At 41.4% G+C, this 27,500-nt stretch overlaps 1 protein-coding gene across 2 annotated transcripts in view; it reads right to left on the reverse strand.

Moving 5' to 3' along the window:
- KdelR (ER lumen protein-retaining receptor) overlaps positions 1-27,500 on the reverse strand; it is a 140,198-nt gene that overhangs the window by 76,051 nt on the left and 36,647 nt on the right. For both annotated transcript variants that reach the window (XR_011392395.1, XM_070088539.1), the window contains exon 4: positions 25,149-25,295. Coding sequence is in view for 1 of the 2 variants with exons in the window: in XM_070088539.1 (XP_069944640.1) it covers positions 25,149-25,295 (147 nt within the window). In the remaining variant the exon portion in view is untranslated. The remainder of the gene's footprint in view (positions 1-25,148; positions 25,296-27,500) is intronic.

A 27,500-nucleotide genomic window follows, 5' to 3' on the forward strand; every position in this document is an offset into this window, starting at 1 on the left:
GGCGCTTTTGTGGTATGCATACATACATAACACCTCTCTGAGCATTTTTCTGGCAGTAGTAGGAGGCAGTTGTATGGGGTAGTGATCACCAGGCCTCATACGACAGATGACGCTCTGTGGGCGCTGGTCTATTGCAGGAGTTGTCCTTGTACTTTGCAATTATTTGTCTGATTACTGACAGGCAAAATTCACCATATTTTGGTGTTTTGTTGGTCTTCAACTTGTGTATGTTATAAGCATTTAGCATGAGATATAACAAGATGGAAAAAAAGTTTGATATACCACTTATAACTTCTTATATATATTGTCTGCAAACCCAATCTGCATGTCACATTTGTCCACTAAGCGCATATTGAGGTTGTAGTCCATGACAGCTTTGCAGGCTTTAGAATGGGTTCATTGGTCTCTGTTGTCCCTGCCACTGGGTACCATTTCGCTTGTGTGAACTGATGTCAACAATGTGACATCACGCTTGTCATGCCACCGAAATGCCATGATGTCATTGGCAGCAAAGGCTTGCACCTCGGCCTCGAGTGCCAAGCCGTCCTAACCTGGCATATGTTTGCGACACACGCACTGTGCCATACACGCCTGTCAAGTTCACTCGAAGAAATCACTGAGTAAGGGGCTTGTGTACCAGTTATCAGTTAACAACATATGCCCCCTTCTTACCAAGATATGGTTCCATCATTGTTCGAACTACATCACCAGAGATACCCTATAACTTCATGGTATCTCTCAAAGTATTACTGCCAGTACACATAATATCTAAAACAAGACCACTTCTGCAATCACAGAGCATAAATAGCTTTATACCAAAGCGCTCCTCTTGCTTTGGTATATATTGCTTGAATGAGAGTCTTCCTTGAATAAAATCAAGGACTCATCAATAACAAGCTTCCTGAAGGGATAAAAATACATGCAGCACTTTTGTTTCAGGTACATAAACACATTTCTTATCTTATATAACCTGTCACTTCTGTCAGGCCTGGTTTTGTCTGAAAAGTGTGAACATACGCAACAGTATCAGGAAACGATTTGACACCTTATAATGTCACTAAAACCTGGAGTTGAAATCAGGCGTATCTGTTGTCCAGTATGTGGTGACAGTGTGCTTATACACATGTGGCATAAGCATTATTGTGGCAAAAACAGGTACATCTCTGCCACAGTTGTTCCTCCTCACTTGTGTAGCCGTGATTTTGGTGAGAGAATTGTATTTGCCATGGTGTATTCACAGTATGTGTTGGTTTCCCCTGACAATGATGTCCATCAGGGGTTCATCAAGAATAACTCAAAGCAGTCCAGTTCACTGGCATTGTTCCCTAAGTGACAAGATGGCTTTATTCCACTTTGTGTTTCATCAAAGTCATGGGGATGGGAACAAACTGCCACCGCCCTGCCAATCCCAGATGCGGCTACTGGTGGGGTCTGGATATTGAAATCGTGATGCGGCTGTGGTTGTGGCTGTGCAGGTTGTGGTGGTGCAGGTTGTGGCAGTGGGGGTGGGGTAGGGGTGAGGCTGGTTGTTCTGCTGAGTCAGCCGCTGGCTTAGTAGCGTGGTCCCGGTGATGGTGCCACATGGGCCGTGCACCTCACTATCACCACCACTGCCTCCTCCCTCACTGTCACCATTCATACCCATCGCTACAATATCGCCATCTTCACTATCAGGTCGGTGTTGGGCCACGGATGTGCTCCCAGAGTTTCTCCTTCCTTGGAACAACATATGAAACACTACCAGACCGCATGCTACGTCCAGATATACTGGCGCTCACTGGGGAATATTCACTCTCACTGTCACTAGAACTGCTTTCAATGACCTTGAAATCACTATCATGCTATCATCTGATGTTGTACACGACCAAATAGTTTCTCGCCCTGGTACAGGCGAACGTGAACGCGGAACAAGCCGGCACAGCTTATTATCACACTGGCCGATTCCCACCAAGGCAGGGTGGCCCGAAAAAGAAAAACTTTCACCATCATTCACTCCATCACTGTCTTGCCAGAAGGGTGCTTTACACTACAGTTTTTAAACTGCAACATTAACACCCCTCCTTCAGAGTGCAGACACTGTACTTCCCATCTCCAGGACTCAAGTCCGGCCTGCCGGTTTCCCTGAACCCCTTCATAAATGTTACTTTGCTCACACTCCAACAGCACGTCAAGTATTAAAAACCATTCGTCTCCGTTCACTCCTATCAAACACGCTCACGCACGCCTGCTGGAAGTCCAAGCCCCTCGCACACAAAACCTCCTTTACCCCCTCCCTCCCAACCTTTCCTAGGCCGACCCCTACCCCGCCTTCCACTACAGACTGATACACTCTTGAAGTCATTCTGTTTCGCTCCATTCTCTCTACATGTCCGAACCACCTCAACAACCCTTCCTCAGCCCTCTGGACAACAGTTTTGGTAATCCCACACCTCCTCCTAACTTCCAAACTACGAATTCTCTGCATTATATTCACACCACACATTGCCCTCAGACATGACATCTCCACTGCCTCCAGCCTTCTCCTCGCTGCAACATTCATCACCCATGCTTCACACCCATATAAGAGTGTTGGTAAAACTATACCCTCATACATTCCCCTCTTTGCCTCCAAGGACAAAGTTCTTTGTCTCCACAGACTCCTAAGTGCACCACTCACCCTTTTCCCCTCATCAATTCTATGATTCACCTCATCCTTCATAGACCCATCCGCTGACACGTCCACTCCCAAATATTTGAATACATTCACCTCCTCCATACTCTTTCCCTCCAATCTGATATCCAATCTTTCATCACCTAATATTTGTATCATAACCTTACTCTTTCCTGTATTCACTTTTAATTTTCTTCTTTTGCACACCCTACCAAATTCATCCACCAATCTCTGCAACTTCTCTTCAGAATCTCCCAAGAGCACAGTGTCATCGGCAAAGAGTAACTGTGACAACTCCCACTTTGTGTGATTCCTTATCTTTAAACTCCGTCTCTTGTCAAGACCCTCGCATTTACTTCTCTTACAACCCCATCTATAAATATATTAAACAACCACGGTGACATCACACATCCCTGTCTAAGGCCTACTTTTACTGGGAAATAATCTCCCTCTTTCCTATATACTCTAACTTGAGCCTCACTATCCTCGTAAAAACTCTTCACTGCTTTCAGTAACCTACCTCCTACACCATACACCTGCAACATCTGCCACATTGCCCCCCTATCCACCCTGTCATACGCCTTTTCCAAATCCATAAATGCCACAAACACCTCTTTAGCCTTATCTAAATACTGTTCCCTTATATGTTTCACTATAAACACCTGGTCCACACACCCCCTACCTTTCCTAAAGCCTCCTTGTTCATCTGCTATCCTATTCTGTCTTATTTTTAATTCTTTTAATAATAACTCTACCATACACTTTACCAGGTACTCAACAGACTTATCCCCCTATAATTTTTGCACTCTCTTTTGTCCCCTTTGCCTTTATACAAAGGAACTATGCATGCTCTCTGCCAATCCCTAGGTACCTTACCCTCTTCCATACATTTATTAAATAATTGCACCAACCACTCCAAAACTATATCCCCACCTGATTTTAACATTTCTATCTTTATCCCATCAATCCCGGCTGCCTTACCCCCTTTCATTTTACCTACTGCCTCACGAACTTCCCCCACACTCACAACTGGCTCTTCCTCACTCCTACAAGATGTTATTCTTCCTTGCCCTATACACGAAATCACAGCTTCCCTATCTTCATCAACATTTAACAATTCCTCAAAATATTCCCTCCATCTTCCCAATACCTCTAACTCTTCATTTAATAACTCTCCTCTCCTATTTTTAACTGACAAATCCATTTGTTCTCTAGGCTTACTTAACTTGTTAATCTCACTCCAAAACTTTTTCTTATTTTCAACAAAATTTGTTGATAACATCTAACCCACTCTCTCATTTGCTCTCTTTTTACATTGCTTCACCACTCTCTTAACCTCTCTCTTTTTCTCCATATACTCTTCCCTCCTTGCATCACTTCTACTTTGTAAAAACTTCTCATATGCTAACTTTTTCTCCCTTACTACTCTTTACATCATCATTCCACCAATCGCTCCTCTTCCCTCCCGCACCCACTTTCCTGTAACCACAAACTTCTGCTGAACACACTAACACTACATTTTTAAACCTACCCCATACCTCTTCGACCCCATTGCCTATGCTCTCATTAGCCCATCTATCCTCCAATAGCTGTTTATATCGTTCCCTAACTGCCTACTCTTTTAGTTTATAAACCTTCACCTCTCTCTTCCCTGATGCTTCTATTCTCCTTGTATCCCATCTACCTTTTACTCTCAGTGTAGCTACAACTAGAAAGTGATCTGATGTATCTGTGGCCCCTCTATAAACATGTACATCCTGAAGTCTACTCAACAGTCTTTTATCTACCAATACATAATCCAACAAACTACTGTCATTTCGCCCTACATCATATCTTGTTTACTTATCCTCTTTTTCTTAAAATATGTATTACCTATAACTAAACCCTTTTCTATACAAAGTTCAATCAAAGGGCTCCATTATCATTTACACCTGGCACCCCAAACTTACCTACCACACCCTCTCTAGAAGTTTCTCCTACTTTAGCATTCAGGTCCCCTACCACAATTACTCTCACACTTGGTTCAAAGGCTCCTATACATTCACTTAACATCTCCCAAAATCTCTCTCTCTCCTCTGCATTCCTCTCTTCTCCAGGTGCATACACGCTTATTATGACCCACTTCTCGCATCCAACCTTTACTTTAATTCACATAATTCTTGCATTTACACATTCATATTCTCTTTTCTCCTTCCATAACTGATCATTCAACATTACTGCTACCCCTTCCTTTGCTCTAACTCTCTGATACTCCAGACTTAATCCCATTTATTTCCCCCCACTGAAACTCCCCTACCCCCTTCAGCTTTGTTTCGCTTAGGGCCAGGACATCCAACTTCTTTTCATTCATAACATCAGCAATCATCTGTTTCTTGTCATCTGCACTACATCCACGCACATTCAAGCATCCCAGTTTTATAAAGTTTTTCTTCTTCTCTTTTTTAGTAAATGTCTACAGGAGAAGGGGTTACTAGCCCATTGCTCCCGGCACAGTCATCTGGCAGGACGGTGGTACTTCCCTGGGTGGTTGCTGTCTACCAACCTACACCTAGTAAAATATTTACCAAAAATCATATATGGCAAGCCCAAGCCAGGTACTGGAAATTAGTCACTTTGACTTTTCTGGGTTACCCTAGGTGCTCTATACATACGCTGCTATGTATGATAATATATGTAACTATTTGTGTATACCTGAATAAACTTATTTACTTCTAGTCTGTCAACTGAGTACAAGAAACTGCCCATTCACTTATTTCAACTACCCAATAAAGTGGTCGGAAATTGGCAATTTGGCCAATTTCACACAAATTTCAACAGATGCCAATTTCAAAATAGGGTCCAGAATAAACAATGCAGACATTCCTGGCATTAAAATAACATTTTCTCTGTTCATTAGTCATGGCTCCAGGCCCCTGTTATATTACTCTTGCTTACCATTTGGAATTTTTATTCACAAAAAAATAGAAGATTTGCTGTTATGCAGACTGCTGCATTATTGTAATAATTGTATAAATAATGTCAACCCATTCTTGACTCCATACTGGAATTTGGACTGGCAGGCGGACAGGCATTGGATGGTGATGTCATTTCTTTACTCTTCAGCTTCGCTAAAGAACAGAACATTTTCGCTACTGTGAGTGCAATTTCAAGGTACTTTTCGTCATGAAAGTAATCAAAATCATATCTATTTCTGTAATATATCTTTCATTCTATCAAATGAGACCGAAAAAATAAGAATATAACCATAAAAAACATACAAAAATATACCGCTAAGCAGCCGCTAATGGCTGAGAAGTGAACTCCGCTATTTATGGTCTGATTTCTTTCATTCTTGGTGTACGTTAAGAAGTATCTTTCCCTCATACATTGCCAAAGATTGAATAAGATAACCCAACAAACAACTGAGAAAATAATAATAATAATAATAATAATAATAATAATAATAATAATAATAATAATAATAATAATAATAATAATAATAATAATAATAATAATAATAATAATAATAATAATAATAATAATAATAATAATAATAATAATAATAATAATAATAATAATAATAATAATAATAATAATAATAATAATAATAATAATAATAATAATAATAATAATAATAATAATAATAATAATAATAATAATTTTATTTACTACACGTACATGTACATGGTATACAGGCCTAGCCGACATCAGTGACATACTACTATGTATATAGAAAGCCACGTGGTATGCAGAGTATTTCAAGAAAATTAGGTCAGTGTCCTAGAATAACACCCACACTAGTTGGCTAACACCCAGGTACCCATTTACTGATGGGTAAACATAGACAACAGGTGTAAAGGAACACGCCTAATGTTTCTACCCTGGCTGGGAATCGAATATTTACCAAAAATCATATATGGCTAACCCAAGCCAGGTACTAAAAATAAGCCAGTGACTTTTTTCGGTTATCTTAAGTTCTCTACACATATGCTGCTACGTGAGAATCTATATAGAAAAAATAACTTTTTTGTTTCAGGTTAATGGTGCAGTATGAGTGTATATCACAGTTCAGTTAGCCCTGTGCTATACCCCGTTTTCTCTAATACAGTGGACCCCCGACATTCGATGGCATCAACATTCTATAAATCCGACATTCGATGCATTTTAACGCAAAAATTTTACCTCGACATTCTATGGAAAACCCGACATTCGATAAGATTCATACGAGACGTGTGGCCTGAACTGTGTGCAAAGTGGGTTGAACTGCAAACCTTTATGGATGAAAATAACCCTAACACAGCTATTGCAAGCCATGCTGGTGACTATTACAATGACAATGTTATGGCCCATTTTAGACAAATCTTAAAGGAACGGCGACAGAGGTCCAGTGACTCAAGCTGGTCCTAGTGGCATTAAAAGAAGGGAAGTAACCCCGGAAAAGGACTTGCTACCTCAAGTCCTAATGGAAGGGGATTCCCCTTCTAAATAGTAACAACTTCGACACTCTCCCCTCCTCCCATCCCATCAATCATCACCAGATCTTCATTAAAGGTAAGTGTCAATTATTCTATTATTATTCTATTGTTATTGTTGTTATTGTAATTATTCTATTGCATTAAACTTAATATTTCATGTGGTAAAAAATTTTTTTTTCATACTTTTGGGTGTCTTGCATGGATTAATTTCATTTCCATTATTTCTTATGGGGAAAATTAATTCGACTTTCGATATTTTCGACATTCGATAGCTCTCAGGAACGGATTAGTATCGAATGTCAAGGGTTCACTATACAAGCCCCCAAAAAAGGGATAGGAGAATGGTATTTGTATACCATATCCTCTTCATACCTCCGTCGAACTGCTCGGTATTATGCCAAATATTATTTATTCTGGAGTATTTAACATGTTTTATGTTATTTACATTGTTTATTATGTCGTATTAGATCAATTGTGATAGGCAAATAAGATGTAGTGTTGATATTAGCTTAATAATAAAGCACATTCTCCTGCTTCACGAGACCGAGCTCGTGGCAACCAACAGTGGCTTCAAAGCCACCTTATCTTTAATGGATAATGTACTGTGTGGGTGCTTTACATAATGAGAAGCATTTCTTTTATTCATTGGAACCATGGCTAGGGCTAAATGTAAGCAGGTTAAAACAATAAATGGAGAAAAAGAAATTGGAATGACTTATGCAGTAAGTAGCACCACCAAACAGTACCAGCAGGTTGGTGGCGCGACCCTGGAAATTTGAAATTATGCTAGCCAAAATTAGTGCCGAATAACTGAAGGAACCGAATAACTGATTGTCGGATTTGTGATGGCGGACCTGTAATAATATATAATAATCACTCAGGTGCATTAGATGTTGTATATTACGTTAATATAGACATTCATTAATCCAACTATGATGTTTTTCTCAAAATTACAAAATAAACATGCTACATAACATTCTTTCAACACACCGGCCGTATCCCACAGAGGCGGGATGGCCCAAAAAGAAAAACAAAAGTTTCTCTTTTTAAATTTAGTAATTTACATGGGAGAAGGGGTTACTAGCCCCTTGCTCCCAGCATTTTAGTCGCCTCTTACAACACGCATGGCTTACAGACGAAGAATTCTATTACGCTTCCCCATGGAGCTAAGAGGAAATAAACAAGAACTAGAAAGAAAATAGAAGAAAACCCACAGGGGTGTGTATATATATGCTTGTATATGTATGTGTAGTGTGACCTAAGTGTAAGTACAAGTAGCAAGACATACCTGAAATCTTGCATGTTTATGAGAGACAAAAGACACCAGCAATCCTACCATCATATAAAACAATTACAGGCTTTCGTTTTACACTCACCTGGCAGGACGGTAGTACCTCCCTGGGTGGCTGCTGTCTACCAACCTACTACCTAGGGCTACATAACATATAAACATGATAAATACACCCCACAGTAGAATAAATTAACATAAATAAGAGATGTTTTTCTAGTCTTTTTGTAGGAAAGAATAACGTTTTCTATAGTTTAACACCAAAGAAAATCTGTACACAATAGTATTACTGAGGGTAACTGCAGAAAATTATTCCTTTCATATGCCTTCACTCAGAACGTCATTCCTTCTCTACCTGGTGTTACATGAGAATGGGGAGTGTTGCTCTATTTATTCTACTGTACCACCTTGGAGACAACTTGTACACAATGCAAGGTGTTTATATTATGGTATAAACTTCACAAACACGGAAATGAACTTGTATCAACCAAATCCAGACGTGTTCATCTGCTTGTTTACATACTGGGCGTCTGTCAACTCATTCATTTTATCACGCTTACTCACCTCTCACCCTACACTAAAACTATAAATATTTTAAAGCATGTAATGAGTGTACTGTGTATGTACAGTGGACCCTCAAGTTTCATTAGTCTCGTGTTTCATAAACTTCAACTTTCAACAAATTTTTTCATCAAAATATAGCCTCGTGGTTCGTAATTTGCCTCGCCATTCATCGTTTGTCTGGAACGCGTATGAGTGGCCTCTCAGCACCACTTGTATGCGCCCCACACACCATTCCCAGTCACTGTGGCATTGTTTATTGGCGAGTGACCATCACCCCACATGTTCATATGATACACTTCGTAATAATCCATTGTTTTTTGTGCTTGTAAGTGCTAATTAAGCCACCATGGGCTGAAAGAAGGCTCCTAGTGCCAGCCCTCGTACAGAAAGCAAGAAACATGATAGAATTCAAGAAAGAGCACACCAGCCAGGGAACTCCCCCCCCCCACACACACACACGCTGCAGACCTGGTCCAGCAATTGGCTCCTGGAGTTCAATCCCACCAAGTGCAAAGTCATGAAGATTGGGGAAGGGCAAAGAAGACCGCAGACGGAGTACAGTCTAGGGGGCCAGAGACTACAAACCTCACTCAAGGAAAAAGATCTTGGGGTGAGTATAACACCAGGCACATCTCCTGAAGCGCACATCAACCAAATAACTGCTGCAGCATATGGGCGCCTAGGAAACCTCAGAACAGCATTCCGACATCTTAATAAGGAATCGTTCAGGACCCTGTACACCGTGTACGTTAGGCCCATATTGGAGTATGCGGCACCAGTTTGGAACCCACACCTAGCCAAGCACGTAAAGAAACTAGAGAAAGTGCAAAGGTTTGCAACAAGACTAGTCCCAGAGCTAAGAGGTATGTCCTACGAGGAGAGGTTAAGGGAAATCAACCTGACGACACTGGAGGACAGGAGAGATAGGGGGGACATGATAACGACATACAAAATACTGAGAGGAATTGACAAGGTGGACAAAGACAGGATGTTCCAGAGATTGGACACAGTAACAAGGGGACACAGTTGGAAGTTGAAGACACAGATGAATCACAGGGATGTTAGGAAGTATTTCTTCAGCCACAGAGTAGTCAGTAAGTGGAATAGTTTGGGAAGCGACGTAGTGGAGGCAGGATCCATACATAGCTTTAAGCAGAGGTATGATAAAGCTCACGGTTCAGGGAGAGTGACCTAGTAGCGATCAGTGAAGAGGCGGGGCCAGGAGCTCGGACTCGACCCCCGCAACCTCAACTAGGTGAGTACAACTAGGTGAGTACAACTAGGTGAGTACAACTAGGTGAGTACAACTAGGTGAGTACAACTAGGTGAGTACAACTAGGTGAGTACACACACACACACACACACACACACACACACACACACACACACACACACACACACAGCCTAAAGAACTGAAGAACATTTTGGGATTGACAACAGAGACTGCTACCTCAGCCACAAATAAGGGGACTGCAGGGAAAGAAGGGGCACAACTGCATGGAGAAGCTCTGTCAGAGGAGACTGTAGTAAATGAAAGAGCTAAGCTTTATGTGGAGGCCCCAACAAACAACAACAGTGCCCAAGGAAAGCCTAGAAGGGAAAATGACAGGCCACTGAGCCCAAGTACATTAGCCAGTGAAACTGAAGAAAGGAAAGCTGCAGTGGAGGAAACCAAATTAAATGAGGGGATACACAGGGATATGCAGTGGGAGAATGAAAGGGTGAGGTCAGTCTTTGTGTATGGGCTCCAGGAAGTTGAAGGGGAAACATATGAAGCAAGAAAACAAGGGGAAAAGAAAGCAATTGAAAGCATCATGAAAGCAATAGGAGAAGATGACATGACCCAGCTGGAAAATTTTTGGAGAATAGGGGGGTTTGTAAAAAAAAAGAACCCGGCCAGTGAAAGTGACCTTCAAGGCAGAAGCGACTCTGACCAGGATCCTGCAGGAGAAAGCACGATTAAGGGACATGCCGGCATACAGGAAGGTGTATCTCGACCGCGACAGAACACAAGAAGAAAGGCAGAAACAAAGATGGCACAAAGGCAAGAGGAGGAAAGAGAGGATGGAGCAGACAGACAAGAGATCCCAGACCCAGGAAGAAGATCAAATACAGCCTCCCTCACAACTTCCTATAGAAGCCTCCCAACCAGGTCAACCCCAGTGCAACCAAACACACTAAATCAAAACACCCATGCCACATCCAATGCCCCCACCCACTACATTACAAACTCCACCCCCACAGCAACAACCCATAGTTCCTTACCAGGTCTCCCACTTCCCCAACCCCAATATACCTCCCAGACCACAGTCTTAGAAAAGAAGTTGAAGGTGTGGTATACAAATGCAGATGGAATAACAAACAAGTATGAGGAGTGGCACAAAAGAATCAAGGAGACATCCCCAGACATAATAGCATTCACAGAAACAAAACTCACCAGAATAATAACAGATTCAATCTTTCCATCCGGGTATCAAATCCTCAGGAAAGACAGAGGGAGGAGAGGGGGAGGAGGAGTTGCACTGCTCATTAAAAACCAGTGGGGTTTTGAGAAAATGGAAGGAATGGATGGCACGGGCGAAAGGGACTACTTAGTAGGAACAATCCAGTCTGAGGGACATAAGGTGATAATTGCAGTAATGTACAACCCACCACAGAACTGCAGGAGGCCAAGAAAAGAATACGATGAGAGCAACAGAGCAATGATCGACACACTAGCCGAGGTGGCCAGGAGAGCACACATGGGGGGAGCAAAGTTACTAGTTATGGGTGATTTTCAATCGCAAGGAGATTGATCGGGAAAACCTGGAGCCCCATGGGGGTCCCGAAACATGGAGAGCCAAGATGATGGATGTGGTACTGGAAAACCTCATGCATCAACATGTTAGAGACACTACCAGAGAGAGAGGAGAGGATGAACCAGCAAGGCTGGACCTTGTATTCACCTTGAGTAGTTCGGACATCGAGGGTATCATGTATGAAAGGCCCCTGGGAGCTAGTGATCATGTGGTTCTGTGCTTCGACTACATAGTTGAGCTCCAAGTGGAGAGAGTAGCAGGAATAGACTGGGAAAAACCAAACTACAAAAGAGGGAACTACTCAGGCATGAGGAACTTCCTTCAAGACACTCAGTGGGAGAGGGAACTGACAGGAAAACCAGTACAAGAAATGATGGACTATGTGGCAACAAAATGCAAGGAGGCAGAGGAGAGGTTTGTTCCCAAGGGAAACAGAAATAATGGGAAGAACAGAACGAGTCCTTGGTTCACCAAAAGGTGTAGGGAGGCAAAAACTAGGTGTACTAGAGAATGGAAAAGGTACAGAAGACAGAGAACTCGGGAAAATAAAGAAATCAGCCGAAGAGCCAGAAACGAATATGCATAGATAAGAAGGGAGGCTCAGAGACAATATGAAAATGACATAGCATCAAAAGTAAAGACTGACCCGAAGCTGTTGTACAGCCACATCAGGAGGAAAACAACAGTCAAGGACCAGGTAATCAGACTGAGGAAGGGTGATGGGGAATTCACAAGAAATGACCAAGAGGTATGTCAGGAGCTCAACACAAGATTTAAAGAGGTATTTACAGTGGAAACCAGTAGGACTCCAGGAAATCAGAACAGGGGGGCACACCAGCAAGTGCTGGATGAGGTACATATAACCAAGGAGGAAGTGAAGAAGCTGCTATGCGAACTTGACACCTCAAAGGCGGTGGGGCCAGACAACATCTCTCCATGGGTCCTTAAAGAGGGAGCACACATATTGTGTGAGCCATTAACAAAGATCTTCAACACATCATTTGAAACTGGGCAACTCCCTGAGGTATGGAAAATGGCAAATGTAGTCCCAATTTTTAAAAAGGGAGACAGACATGAGGCACTAAACTACAGACCTGTATCACTAACGTGTATAGTATGCAAGGTCATGGAGAAGATCATCAGGAGGAGAGTGGTGGGGCACCTGAAAAGAAACAAGTGTATAATTGACAACCAGCATGGTTTCAGGGAAGGAAAATCCTGTGTCACAAACTTACTAGAGTTTTATGACAAGGTGACAGAAGACAAGACAGAGAGGGGTGGATCGACTGCATATTTTTGGACTGCAAGAAGGCCTTCGACACAGTTCCTCACAAGAGGTTACTGCAAAAGCTAGAGGATCAGGCACTCATAACAGGAAAGGCACTGCAATGGATCAGAGAATATCTGACAGGGAGGCAACAACGAGTCATGGTACGCGACGAGGTGTCAGAGTGGGCGCCTGTGACAAGCGGGGTTCCACAGGGGTCAGTCCTAGGACCTGTGCTGTTCTTGGTATATGTGAACGACATAACGGAAGGGATAGACTCAGAAGTGTCCTTGTTTGCAGATGATGCGAAGTTAATGAGAAGAATCAAATCGGATGAGGATCAGGCAGGACTACAAAGAGACCTGGACAGGCTACAAGCCTGGTCCAGCAACTGGCTCCTTGAATTTAACCCTGCCAAATGCAAAGTCATGAAGATTGGGGAAGGGCAAAGAAGACCGCAGACACAATATAGTTTAGATGGCCAAAGACTGCAAACCTCACTCAAGGAAAAAGATCTGGGGGTGAGTATAACACCGAGCATATCTCCTGAGGCGCACATCAATCAGATAACTGCTGCAGCATACGGGCGCCTGGCAAACCTACAGATAGCGTTCCAATACCTCAGTAAGGATTCGTTTAAGACTCTGTATACCATTTACATCAGGCCCATACTGGAGTATGCAGCACCAGTTTGGAATCCACACCTAGTCAAGCACGTCAAGAAATTAGAGAAAGTGCAAAAGTTTGCAACAAGACTAGTCCCAGAGCTACGGGGATTGTCCTACGAAGAAAGGTTGAGGGAAATCGGCCTGACGACACTGGAGGACAGGAGGGTCAGGGGAGACATGATAACTACATAAAAAATACTGAGCGGAATAGACAAGGTGGACAAAGACAGGATGTTCCAGAGAAGGGACACAGACACAAGAGGTCACAATTGGAAGTTGAAAACTCAGATGAATCAAAGGGATGTTAGGAAGTATTTCTTCAGTCATAGAGTAGTCAGGCCGTGGAATAGCCTAGAAAGTGACGTAGTGGAGGCGGGAACCATACATAGTTTTAAGGCGAGGTATGATAGAGCTCATGGGGCAGGAAGAGAGAGGACCTAGTAGCAATCAGCGAAGAGGCGGGGCCAGGAACTGTGAATCGACCCCTGCAACCACAAATAGGTGAGTACAAATAGGCGAGTACACACACGCACACACACACGCACACACGCGCACACACACGCACACACACACGCATACACACGCACACACACGCACGCACACACACGCACGCACACACGCGCACACACGCACACGCACACGCACACACACACGCACACGCACGCACGCACACACACACACACACACACACACACACACACACACACACACACACACACACACACACACACACACACACAAGCCAAGGTACTTTCCAGCACACGATTTGATTCAAGTGGGACTTGCGCACGAGTGAATAGAATTATCAAAGCTTATTGCTTGGGGAGAATAGAAAATTGGGTTGGGCAAATATTCTTTTAGCGGGATGGTTTGTGAAGGACCTGCCTAGTATGGGCCAACAGGTCTGCTGCGGTGTTCCTGCTTTCTTATGTACACCAGCCAAGGTACTTCCCCACACACACACCAGCAGTGTGGGGTGAATTATCAAAGCTTACTGCTTGGGGAGAATTGAAAATTGGGTTGGGCAAATACAGTGGACTCTCGTTTTTCGTAATTAATCCATTCCAGAGAGAGTGACTAATGGCGAAATTGATGATTTGTGAAACCATTTTCCCCATAAATAATGTAAATCCAATTAATCCGTTTCAGACCAAAAGTATTAATTTTTTTTTTTACATAAAATAGATTTACATATACAGAAAACAATGAGACATGAAGAATAAAACAATATCACACTTATCTTTACTGAAGACTCTCGTTGGTGTATAAATAAAATATGTCATTACGTATGTTAGAAATTGTGGCAGCGGTAGGGGAGTAAGTGTAGAGGCAAGTCAAGATAGTTCTTCAATATGACACTAATATCAACTCTAGAACTTGTTTATCTATCATAATTCATCTAATATGACATAATAAACAATATTAATAACATAGAAACATGACATATACTCTAGAATGAATAAAAAAATATCATTACGTACATTACGAGTGGTGGTGTGTTTTGTTGCTGGGTGTGTAAGGGCCACTGAGAGCATAAACCGTACAGTGGTGGTGGAGGCAGCAGCAGAGATGGCGGTGTTGTCAGTAGCCCTATACAACTCCAACAACATTAGAGGAGTTAGGTTCGTGCTGTCCTTTTTCTATCGATTAATCGCTTATCTTACGTGCTACGCTGTTAATGCTACACTTTATAGCTTGCTGGCGCTATAGCCTTTATCGACACATGATGCTTTAATATCATACATATTGTAGAATCACTGAAAAAGGTACATTCTCCCCTCTTTCTTCCTCCTCCATTTTGGTACTTTGCTGCGAGTTCTTTCTTGAATTATATTATGTGTCTCACCTTTACCAAAGGCCTGGCACTAGGAGCTTTCTTTGGGGCCATGGTGGCTTATTTAGCAGTTGCAAGCACTAAAACGAATGGAATATTACGAAATGTATCGTATGAATGCATAGGATCGTCCTCACTCACTGATAAACAATGGTTAACTGGCTGTGAATGGAGTGTGAGGCCACTCGAGGCCGTGCGTACGCATCTGGGACAAAACTATACAGTGGTCCCTCGCTTTTTGTAGTTCTCGGCAATCGTAAATGCCAATCATAGGGGTATTTTTGTATAAACATGGACTCGCTTTTCATGGGTTGACTCGCGAATAGTAGTTCGTCCGGGACGCGTACGCACAGTGTGAGCCGGGGAGGCCTCCCTACCCAGCCAGTCTGGCATTGTTTACCAGTGAGTGAAGGTCCCCTCAAGTGCTCCTACGAAATATTTCATAATATTCCACTCATTTTAGTGCTTGCAAGTACTAAATAAGCTACCATGGCTCCAAAGAAAGCTCCTAGTGCCAAGCCTGTGGTAAAGAAGGTGAGAAATATGTACAGTGACAGTCTTGGGCCATTTTAGGGAAGTGTTAAAGAGACGCCAGAAACAAAGCTCTCTCCACAGTTACTTTGCGAGACATGACTAGAGTGACTCAAGGTGGTCCTAGTGGCATTAAGAAACAGAGAAGAGAAGCAACCCCAGAGAAGCAATTGGTACCTGAGGTGTTGCTGGAAGGGGATTCCCCTTCCAAACTGTAAACAATCCAACCTCTCTCCTCCTCCAGTCTCCCAAACACTAAGAAGAATCTCCAATAAAGGTAAGTGTCATGCTGTTAATGTTTCATTCATCATGTCCCATTGTATTGTTTATGTACTACATCTATATTTCATGTAAAATTTTTTTTTGTTTTAATACTTCTGGGTGTCAGGAACGGATTAATTGTATTTACATTATTTCTTATGGGGAAAATTGATTCGCAAATCGTAAATTTCGTTTATAGTAGCTCCTCCAGGAACGGATTTGCAAGTCAAATGACGATTCACAAGTTAATATTTTGATGAAAAGAGTTACAATTTTTGAAAAATATGACCTCCGATGCTTACGAAAAACGAGGGTTAACTGTATTCTTTTAGAGGGATGGTTTGTGAAGGACCTGCCTAGTATGGGCCAACAGGTCTGCTGCAGTATTCCTGCTTTCTTATGTACACCAGCCAGGGCACTTCCCCACAAACCAACCAGGGTACTTCCCCCATACACCAGCCAGGGCACTTCCCCACACACCAGCCAGGGTACTTCCCCACACACCAGCCAGGGTACTTCCCCACACACCAGCCAGGGTGCTTCCCCACACATACGATTTGATTTGAGTGGGACTTGCGCATAAGCGAAGAGAATTATCAAAGCTTATTGCTTTGGGAGCATTGAAAATTGGGTTGGGCAAATATTCCATTAGTGGGATGGTTTGAGAAGGACCTGCCTAGTATGGGCCAACAGGCTTGTTGCAGTATTTCTGCTTTATGTTATGTCCACCAGCTGAGGAAATTGCTTCAGAGGAGGAAGAAGAGAGAGGGAAGGTGCCTTCTTCAAAGATTAACCCTTTCAGGGTCCCCAGGCCCTCTCCCAGACTTGTTCTCAGGGTTGCCCAAATTTAAAAAAAAAAAAAAAAAAAAAAAAAAAGAGAATCTTTTCCCGATCATAATGACACCAAAAGTATGAAATTTGATGGAAAACTTACGGAATTATGCTCTCGCGAAGTTAGCAGTCTCAACGATGTTTACGCATCAGCGATTTTGCCCACTTTGAGCCTTATTTTCAGCCAATTCCAGTGTACTAGTCAACAAAAATCAAATTTCGCTAGACCTTCATTTTTTCTATCAAATGAGTATAAGAAACCACCCATTTACCGATTTCAACTATCCAATACAGTGGTCAGAATTTAGCAATTTTGCCAATTTCACACAAATTTCAAAAGATGTCAATTTCTGAATAGGATCCAGAATAAACAAGAAAGACATTCCTGGCACTAAAATAACATTTCCTCTGTTCAGTCACGTCCCCACGTCCCTCTTACATTCTTTTGCTTTCCACTTTGAGTTTTTATTCTCACAAAAAATAGAAGATTTACTGTTATGCAGACTACTGCATTAGTGTAGAAATGGTATAAATAATATCGGTGCACTTGTGAAAGAATATTAGACTCACCAGTTGACGTGTATTGGACGCTTAGCATGATTTGTTTACTTTTGAACTTTGGTAAAAATCGAATACGTATTTCTGCTACTTTGAGCTCAATTTCATGGTACTTTTCATTGTAAAACCAGTCAAATTCATCTCAATTTCTGTAGTATGTCTTCCATTCTATAAAATGAGACCAGGAAAACTAGAATACAACAATAAATACCATACGAAAATACAGTGCAAAGTCGCTGTTTTAATTCAAAAACACGGTAGAAGTTTTTTTTTTCTCATTACGCACTGTTTGCTACAGGATTTTTTTTATACTGCGCACACTGACCACATAGACCCATTCTTTCATATGTAGGCCTACCAGCTTTCTCTCGCTAGATTTGAGGGTGCTAGAATTTAGGCGTACTAGTACATCAAAAACCCTTGTGCGTAAGCCGTACTAGTACGTCCGAAACCCTGAAAGGGTTAAGGACATCTGTGTAAAGTGGAGTGAGGTGCAAACATTTGTGGAGGAACATCACCCTAATCCTCTCCCCTCCTCCCGTCTTCCATACATCAACAAGAGTCTTCAATAAAGGCAAGTGTGATGTTGTTATTGTTTTATACTTTCTCATTTTTTTTTTGTATGCAAATCTATACGTAAAAAAATATTTTTGTTAATACTTTCAGATGTCTGCAACAGATTAAATGGATTTACATTATTTATGGGGGAAATGGCTTCGGCATTCGTAAATTTCAACTTTCGTCACATTCTCTAGAATGGATTAATTACGAAATTCGAGGGTCCACTATTTTACTTTGTTTTTTAAATGCCTAGTTTTATTGCTAACTTAATATATGTCAGTGTAAACTTCTTATTTGGCACTTACATGCATTTATAAGTGGAAGAAAAGGCGTTCTGCTTTCCGGCGATAGCCTGAAGCCTAACCTGTCGTATAAGTGGGGCCTTACTGTACTTAATTTACAAAACTTCCAATATGGGTACTAAAATGCCAGGCTTACGAATATCACAACTGCTCTCTGGTAATTACGTTGCTTGCATTTAAGATAATAAATGGCAGACTGGAAACGCTGTTGAAGTATTAGTGGAAGAAAGTGACGCCTTGATAAAGTTTATGCGCCCACAATCTGGCCAGTTCGTCTTAATGGCCTGAAACACATTTGTTGGGTGCTGGAGCAACACCTCATTTCCATGCTTCCTGTTTCATCAGTTACATCTGGGAAAAAATATCAAGCTTTCAGAAAAAATTTTGGCAAACGTGAGCCATCCATTTAAAGCAATGCAATGAAGAAATCAAGTAGTCAGAACTTCATCTTGGGAACCAACTGAAGATACCTACTGTAGGTTTCAAAACCTAGACTAAGCAGCCCAGTCATTGACTTGGGAACCAAACAGATACCCCAGCAAGGCTTTGGAACCTCAACAAAGAGACCAAGACTGCAGGCTTGGGAGCCTGACCAGACACACCCACCTATGTCTGAGACTGCATGGCTATCGGGCATGGCCTCTATGGCGATGGGGTTGCTGATTCAAATTTATTAAACCAGTAGTGGAAATGCCACCATGGACCAAAGCAATCAAATACTTCTATTCTTTTCTCATAGTGTGTGCTGAAAAAATGGTCACACGACACATCCAGCTTAAAAAGTTAACCATACTGCAGATTTTCGTAGAGCACTGAAGCTACTGTATTATTATTATAATCAAGGGGGAAGCACTAAACCTGAAGGATTATACAGCACCTGAGAGGGGATGTGGAAGGTATTCAGATTTAATTCAGGAAACTGGAACACGTATCCAATTCCCTAGATCAAGAGCCCCTCACCAGCATCAAGGAACCTTCCTTGAGTGGTGAAGCTACAGTAACCTGCTGAATTTTGACCCTTATTTTCTTGGCATTATATGGTTTGAAAATGTTTCAGGATGACTTTTTTTTTTTTTTTTTTTTTTTTTTTTTTCAAATGACACTGAAAATATTCCATTTTCTACTTTTTTTTTAAAATGTGAAAATTTAAATTTAAGAGGAATGAAACATTCTCCTAAGTTGAAACTACATACTTGTAAACAAGATTATGTCACAAAACATTAAACAAAATTTCACGGAGATATCTATCACACAAGCCAGAGAAGGCTTGTGAGCCTATTTTGACGCACTGATATTTTTGCCCAACGTTGAGGCTCAATCAACATGTCAATTTAAGAAATGTAAATCAATATTAGTTCCATTGGATTAAGAGTAAGTTGTAAAAGACAGCAAAGTTTCATTTATTTTGGTAGAAAGAAAAATTATTTTGATTCAAAACTGCCAAAATTCCTTAGGGCTAAGGCAAATGGTCATGGCACTGGTGTCAAACAAAGGGTTGTATCTCAGCAACCATTTCATTGATGGATCTAAAACTTTACCAAACTTGATTTCAGACACATAAGATTCAGCACACCAAGTTTCATCAAAATCCATGATGGTGAGGTGGGGCACTTTTCTAAAATCAGACCCCTTGACATGGAATGACCCAGCCTGCAGGGTCATCTGAACTGTTAAGTTAGCACACTTCGTGAGGCAGTGGGTATAATGAAAGGGGGTAAGGCAGCTGGGATTGATGGGATAAAGACAGAAATGTTAAAAGCAGGAGGGGATATAGTTTTGGAGTGGTTGGTGCTATTATTTAATTAATGTATAGAAGAGGGTAAAGTACCTAGGGATTGGCAGAGAGCATGCATAGTTCCTTTGTATAAAGGCAAAGGGGATAAAAGAGAGTGCAAAAATTATAGGAGAATAAGTCTGTCGAGTCCACCCCGCTTCGGTGGGATACGGCATGTGTGTTGAAAGAAGTCTGTCGAGTATACCTGGTAAAGTGTATGGTAGAATTATTATTGAAAGAATTAAGAGTAAGACAGAGTAGGATAGCAGATGAACAAGGAGGCTTTAGGAAAGGTAGAGGGTGTGTAGACCAAGTGTTTACAGTTAAACATATAGGTGAACAGTACATATTTAGATAAGGGTAAAGAGGTTTTTGTGGCAATTATAGATTTGGAAAAGGCATATGACAGGGTGGATAGGGGGTCAATGTGGCAGATGTTACAGGTGTATGGTATAGGAGGTAAGTTCCTGAAAGCAGTGAAGAGTTTTTACGAGGATAGTGAGGCTCAGGTTAGAATATGTAGGAGAGGGAGATTATTTCCCAGTAAAAGTAGGCCTTAGACAAGGATGTGTGGTTGTTCAATATATTTACAGATGGGGTTGTAAGAGAAGTGAATGCTAGGGTCTTGGCAAGAGGTGTGGAGTTAAAAGATAAAGAATCAAACAAAATGGGAGTTGTCACAGTTGCTTTTTGCTGATGACACGGTGCTTTTGGGAGATTCTGAAGAGAAGTTGCAGAGGTTGGTGGATGAATTTAGTAGATGTAAAAGAAGAAAATTACAGTGGACCCCCAGTTTGTGATGCTATTGGTATCCGATAAATCCAATAACCGATGCATTATATCGCAAAAAATTTGCCTCGGTTCCCTTTACAAAACCCGGTATGCGATGTGATTCATACGAGATGTGTCCACATGTGGCCTGAACTGCCTCTTGTGTGCCAGTGTTTACAAGCCAGCCAGTGTACGAGCATCTAAGGATACATTCGGTACATTCCATATTATCCATATTATCACTGTTTTTTGTGCTTGTTTCTGAAAAATAAGTCACCATGGCCCCCAAGAAAGCTTCTAGTGCCAACCCTTCGAGACCAAGGGTGCTAATGACTATTGAAATGAAGAAAGAGATAATTGCAAAGTACGAAAGTGGAGTGCGTGTGTCGGAGCTGGTCAGGTTGTGTAGTAAACCCCAATCAACCATCTCTACTATAGTGACCAGGAAAACGTCAATCAAGGAAGCTGTTCTTGCAAAAGGTGCAACTGTGATTACGAAACAGTGACCGCAAGTGTTAGAAAATGTTGAGAGACTGTTATTGGTGTGGATAAATGAAAAACAGATAGCAGGAGATAGCATCTCTCAAGCGATGATTTGTGAAAAGGCTAGGCAGTTGCATGACGATTTGGTAAAGAAATTGCCTGAAACTAGTGGTGATGTGAGTGAATTTAAGACCAGCAAAGTTGGTTTGAAAGATTTAAGAATCATAGTGGCATACATAGTGAGATTAGGCATGGTGAGGCTGCCAGTTCAGACCACAAAGCGGCTGAAAAATATGTGCATGAATTCAAGGAGTACATAGAGGCTGAAGGATTGAAACCTGAACAAGTGTTTAATTGTGACAAAACACGCCTGTTTTGGAAGAAATTGCCAAGCAGGACCTACATTACTCAGGAGGAAAAGGCACTCCCAGGACATAAGCCTATGAAAGACAGGCTTACTCTTCTGATGTGTGCCAATGCTAGTGATGATTGCAAAGTGAAGCCTTTATTGGTGTATCACTCAGAAACTCTCAGAGCATTCAGGCAAAAGAATATCCTCAAGGCTAATTTGTGTGCTGTGGAGGGCAAACAGTAAGGCATGGGTCACTAGGGACGACTTTTTCTATGACTGGTTACACCATGCATTTGCCCCCAATGTGAAAAATTACCTAATTGAAAAGAAATTAGACCTTAAGTGCCTCCTGGTATTAGACAATGCCCCTGGTCATCCTACAGACTTGGCAGAGCGACTTTCTGGGGACATAAGCTTCATTAAGGTCAAGTTTTTGCCTCCTAATACCACTCCTCTCCTGCAGCCCATGGACCAGCAAGTCATTTACAACTTCAAGAAACTGTACACAAAAGCTATGTTTGAAAGGTGCTTTGAAGTGACCACAGACACTCTATCGACTCTAAAGGAGTTTTGGAAGGATCACTTTAATATCCTCAATTGTGTAAACCTTATAGGTAAGGCTTGGGAGGGAGTGACTAAGAGGACTTTGAACTCTGCCTGGAAAAAGCTGTGGCCAGAATGTTTAGACAAAAGGGATTTCGAAGGGTTTGAGGCTAATCCTGAGAAGCCTATGCCAGTTGAGGAATCCATTGTGGCATTGGGGAAGTCCTTGGGGTTGGAGGTTAGTGGGGAGGATGTGGAAGAGTTGATGGAGGAGGACAATGACGAACTAACCACTGATGAGCTGCTAGATCATCTTCAACAGCAAGAGGCCAGACCTGAGGAAACTGCTCTGGAGGAGGGGATAGAGAAATTGAAGAAGTTGTCTACTTCAAAGATTAAGGAAATGTGTGCAATGTGGCTTAAAGTGCAAAGCTTTTTTGATGAAAATCACCCTCAGACAGCTACTGCAAGTCGTGTTGGCAACCTGTACAATGACACTGTTGTGAACCACTTTAGGAAAGTCATAAAGGAACGAGAGGTACAGGCCTCTATGGACAGATATGCTGTGCAACAGAGGTCCAGTGACTCTCAAGCTGGTCCTAGTGGCATTAAAAGAAGAATGGAAGTAACCCTGGAAAAGGACTTGATACCTTAAGTCCTAATGGAGGGGGATTCCCCTTCTAAACACTAACACCATCCATACTCTTCCCTCCTCCCATCCCATCAATCATCACCAGATCTTCATTAAAGGCAAGTGTCAATTATTCTATTGTTATTGTTATTGTAATTATTCTAATGCATTAAACTCAATATTTCATGTGTAAAAGTTTTTTCCCATACTTTTGGGTGCCTTGCATGGATAAATTTGATATCCATTATTTCTTATAGGGAAAATCGATTCGCTTTCCGATAATTTTGGTTTACGATGAGCTCTCAGGAACGGATTAATATCGCGAACCGGGGGTCCACTGTATAAGTGAATATATGAAAGTGTAAGGTCATGAGGATAACAAAAAGATTAGGTGAGGAAAGACTGGATATCAGATTGGAGGGAGAGAGTATGGAGGAGGCGAATGTATTCAGATATTTAGGAGTGGACGCATCAGCAGATGGGTCTATGAAGGATAAGGTGAATCACAGAACTGATGAGGAGAAAAGGGTGAGTGGTGCACTTAGGAGTCTGTGGAGACAAACAACTTCATCCGTGGAAGCAGAGAGGGGAATGTATGAGAGTATAGTTGTACCAACACTCTTGTATGGATGTGAAGCATGGGTGATGAATGTTGCAATGAGGAGAAGGATGGAGGCAGTGGAGATGTCATGTCTGAGGGCAATGTGTAGTGTGAATATAATGCAGAGAATTCATAGTTGGAAATTAGAAGGTGTTGGATTACCAAAACTATTGTTCAGAGGGCTGAGGAGGGGTTCTTGAGGTGGTTCGGACATGTAGAGATAATGTAACAAAACAGAATGACTTTGAGAGTGTATAAATCTGTAGTGGAGGGAAGGCTGGGTAGGGGTCGGCCTAGGAAGGGTTGGAGGGAGGGGTTAATGGAGGTTTTATGTGCGAGGGACTTGGACTTCCAGCAAGCGTGCACGAGCGTATTTGATAGGAGTGAATGGAGACAAATGGTTTTTAATACTTGACATGCTGTTGGAGTGTGAGCAAAGTAACATTTATGAAGGGATTCAGGGAAACGGGCAGGCCGAACTTGAGTCCTGGAGATGGGAGGTACAGTGTCTACACTCTGAAGGAGGGTTGTTAATGTTGCAGTTTTATAACTGTAGTGTAAAGCACCCCTCTGGTAAGACAGTGATGGAGTGAATGATGATGAAAGTTTTTCTTTTTCGGGCCACCCTGCCTTGGTGGGAATTGGCCAATGTGTTAATTAAAAAAAAAATACTTCTGGCAAGACTGACTGAGCAAATGACAATGAAAGTGTTCTCTTTTGCAGATCACCCTACATCATTGGGACACAGTTGGCGTTTTAAAAAATACCGTATTTCAGGGCTTATTAAATGAATTTTTTTTTCATAAAATGTCTCCAAAAACTACCCTGCATCCTATAAACTGAAGGTCAGTGATGGGAGCTATAAGTTTCGGGTGTGGGGTGGGCTGTAGGTCTCCCAGTTACGCCAATGCCGCAAAATACGGTACATGAAATAAAACCTAGACAGAATTATATTTCTCACATCAAACTCAAGTCATATGCCACCTACTGCCACTGAAATATACCAGAAATCCTTAACTATCAAAGAAATGACATAGGATAGCTTCCTCTAATTTTATCTGTAATTTTTGCTAAGCAGACTTATTAAGGTGGATCAAGGGCAGCCCTGTATTTATGGAGTGATTATTTTCATTTTTTTATATAGTTATGGGCCAACATATTGTATAATACAGTGGTCCCTATTATCCAGTAAGGCAGCAGGCTTAACCACCTCTGTTGTTCATACATAATATACTCTAAGTCTGAAAACTTTTATGCCTTATAAACTCTTATTCTTTATTTTCATCATGTCCATAATACATACCCTATTTTCTTCCAACTGAAATATACACAGAGTAATATTTTTCCAAGAGTTAAATAAATTTAACTGACAGGTAAACTTTGTTAAAGAAGCATATGGAAATTTTCAACCAGAAAACATACTGACCCAGTTGAAAATGTAGAGTGCACGGTATAAGCCCAGAGCAAACAAATAGTGGGATGTGATGCTTTCTGCCTCACCAGTCTTTGAGACCATGAACAGCTGTGGCAAGATGGCCACTGCTTCTAAGTAAATGCTGAATGTCCATAAAATCTGGAAAAATGATATTCAATGAATAATTACAGTACACACTGTCACACTTTCATTCAAAAGCCACTGGCTTCTTTTGGTGATGGATAAACAAGCAAAGACCTTGCCAATCCAGTACTTTAGCTGTGTGTATCATCGGTAATCCAAAAGAATCAGAAGCTGGCACCTGTTAGGAAATCAACAACACTAATTTCATGCACTCTAAAAGAGTAAAATGTAGCTACATACTATCAAAAGCTCACAAACCTTAAATTGAGATTAATATGAACACCACTTTGTCCCATGACCATATCTTAAGTGACATGGTCCTTCAATAATAGCCAACAAAATCTCTCGATACTGCCAAGACCTGCATAATGCTTGGGAACATAGCTTTAAAATATTAAGTGAACAAAGAAAATATTATGCACTGAAAGACGAGGGAAAATTCTTAGGCATACACATTGAGAGTAAACTATAATTTGGCCCTTGCATCCAGCACATCTAAAAATATCCAAAACAGTGAGCACACCTAAAAATACAAAAGTACCTCAAACATCACCAGTCACTCTGTACTACTAACTGATCCTTACTTCACTTATGGAATGTGCGCCTGGGAATCTATGGCAGCAAATCACCCAAAACCAATCGTAACTCAATAAAATTTGCTTTAAGCACCACCCCCCTCCCCTCTTTCCTACCTTCACTCTTCAAAAATTTGAAGTTTATTACCATTCAAAACATCCACTCATACTATATACAGTGGACCCCCTCTTAACGATCACCTCCAAATGCGACCAATTATGTAAGTGTATTTATGTAAGTGCGTTTGTACGTGTATGTTTGGGGGTCTGAAATGGACTAAGCTACTTGACAATATTCCTTATGGGAACAAATTCGGTCAGTACTGGCACCTGAACATACTTCTGGAATGAAAAAATATCGTTAACCGGGGGTCCACTGTATACAGGACACTGAAAACTACAAACCCAGACCTAAAACTTCTCAGAAAGCTGTAACTGAATCCATACACACAATGTTCAATTAACGAGTAGAAACTCCATGCACATAGAAGGCCCCAAAATTAAGGAACACTACCAGAAAATTTTAAATGTTCTTCATCTGCCAATTGCTTCAAAAATAATCAAAATTACCTTTTAATTTTGGTGTAATTCATGAAGATCAAATTTTATGTCAAACATATTTAATACTTAATTTTTTTTTTTTTCTCTCTCTCAACAAGTCGGTCATCTCCCACCGAGGCAGGGTGACCCAAAAAAGAAAGAAAATCCCCAAAAAGAAAATACTTTCATCATCATTCAACACTTTCACCACACTCACACATTATCACTGCTTTTGCAGAGGTGCTCAGAATACAACAGTTTAGAAGCATATACGTATAAAGATACACAACATATCCCTCCAAACTGCCAATATCCCAAACCCCTCCTTTAAAGTGCAGGCATTGTACTTCCCATTTCCAGGACTCAAGTCCGACTATATGAAAATAACCGGTTTCCCTGAATCCCTTCACTAAATATTACCCTGCTCACACTCCAACAGATTGTCAGGTCCCAAGTATCATTCGTCTCCATTCACTCCTATCTAACACGCTCATGCACGCTTGCTGGAAGTCCAAGCCCCTCGCCCACAAAACCTCCTTTACCCCCTCTTTCCAACCCTTTCGAGGACGACCCCTACCCCTCTTTCCTTCCCCTATAGATTTATATGCTTTCGATGTCATTCTACTTTGATCCATTCTCTCTACATGACCAAACCACCTCAACAACCCCTCTTCTGCCCTCTGACTAATGCTTTTATTAACTCCACACCTTCTCCAAATTTCCTCACTCCAAATTTTCTGCATAATATTTACACCACACATTGCTCTTAGACAGGACATCTCCACTGCCTCCAACCGTCTCTTCGCTGCTGCATTTACCACCCAAGCTTCACATCCATATAAGTGTTGGTACTACGATACTTTCATACATTCCCTTCTTTGCCTCCATAGATAACGTTTTTTGACTCCACATATACCTCAACGCACCACTCACCTTTTTTCCCTCATCAATTCTATGATTAACCTCATCCTTCATAAATCCATCCGCCGACACGTCAACTCCCAAGTATCTGAAAACATTCACTTCTTCCATACTCCTCCTCCCCAATTTGATATCCAATTTTTCTTTATCTAAATCATTTGATACCCTCATCACCTTACTCTTT

Source organism: Cherax quadricarinatus, chromosome 2, assembly GCF_038502225.1.
Source record: "Cherax quadricarinatus isolate ZL_2023a chromosome 2, ASM3850222v1, whole genome shotgun sequence".
Classification (NCBI taxonomy): Eukaryota; Metazoa; Arthropoda; class Malacostraca; order Decapoda; family Parastacidae; genus Cherax; species Cherax quadricarinatus.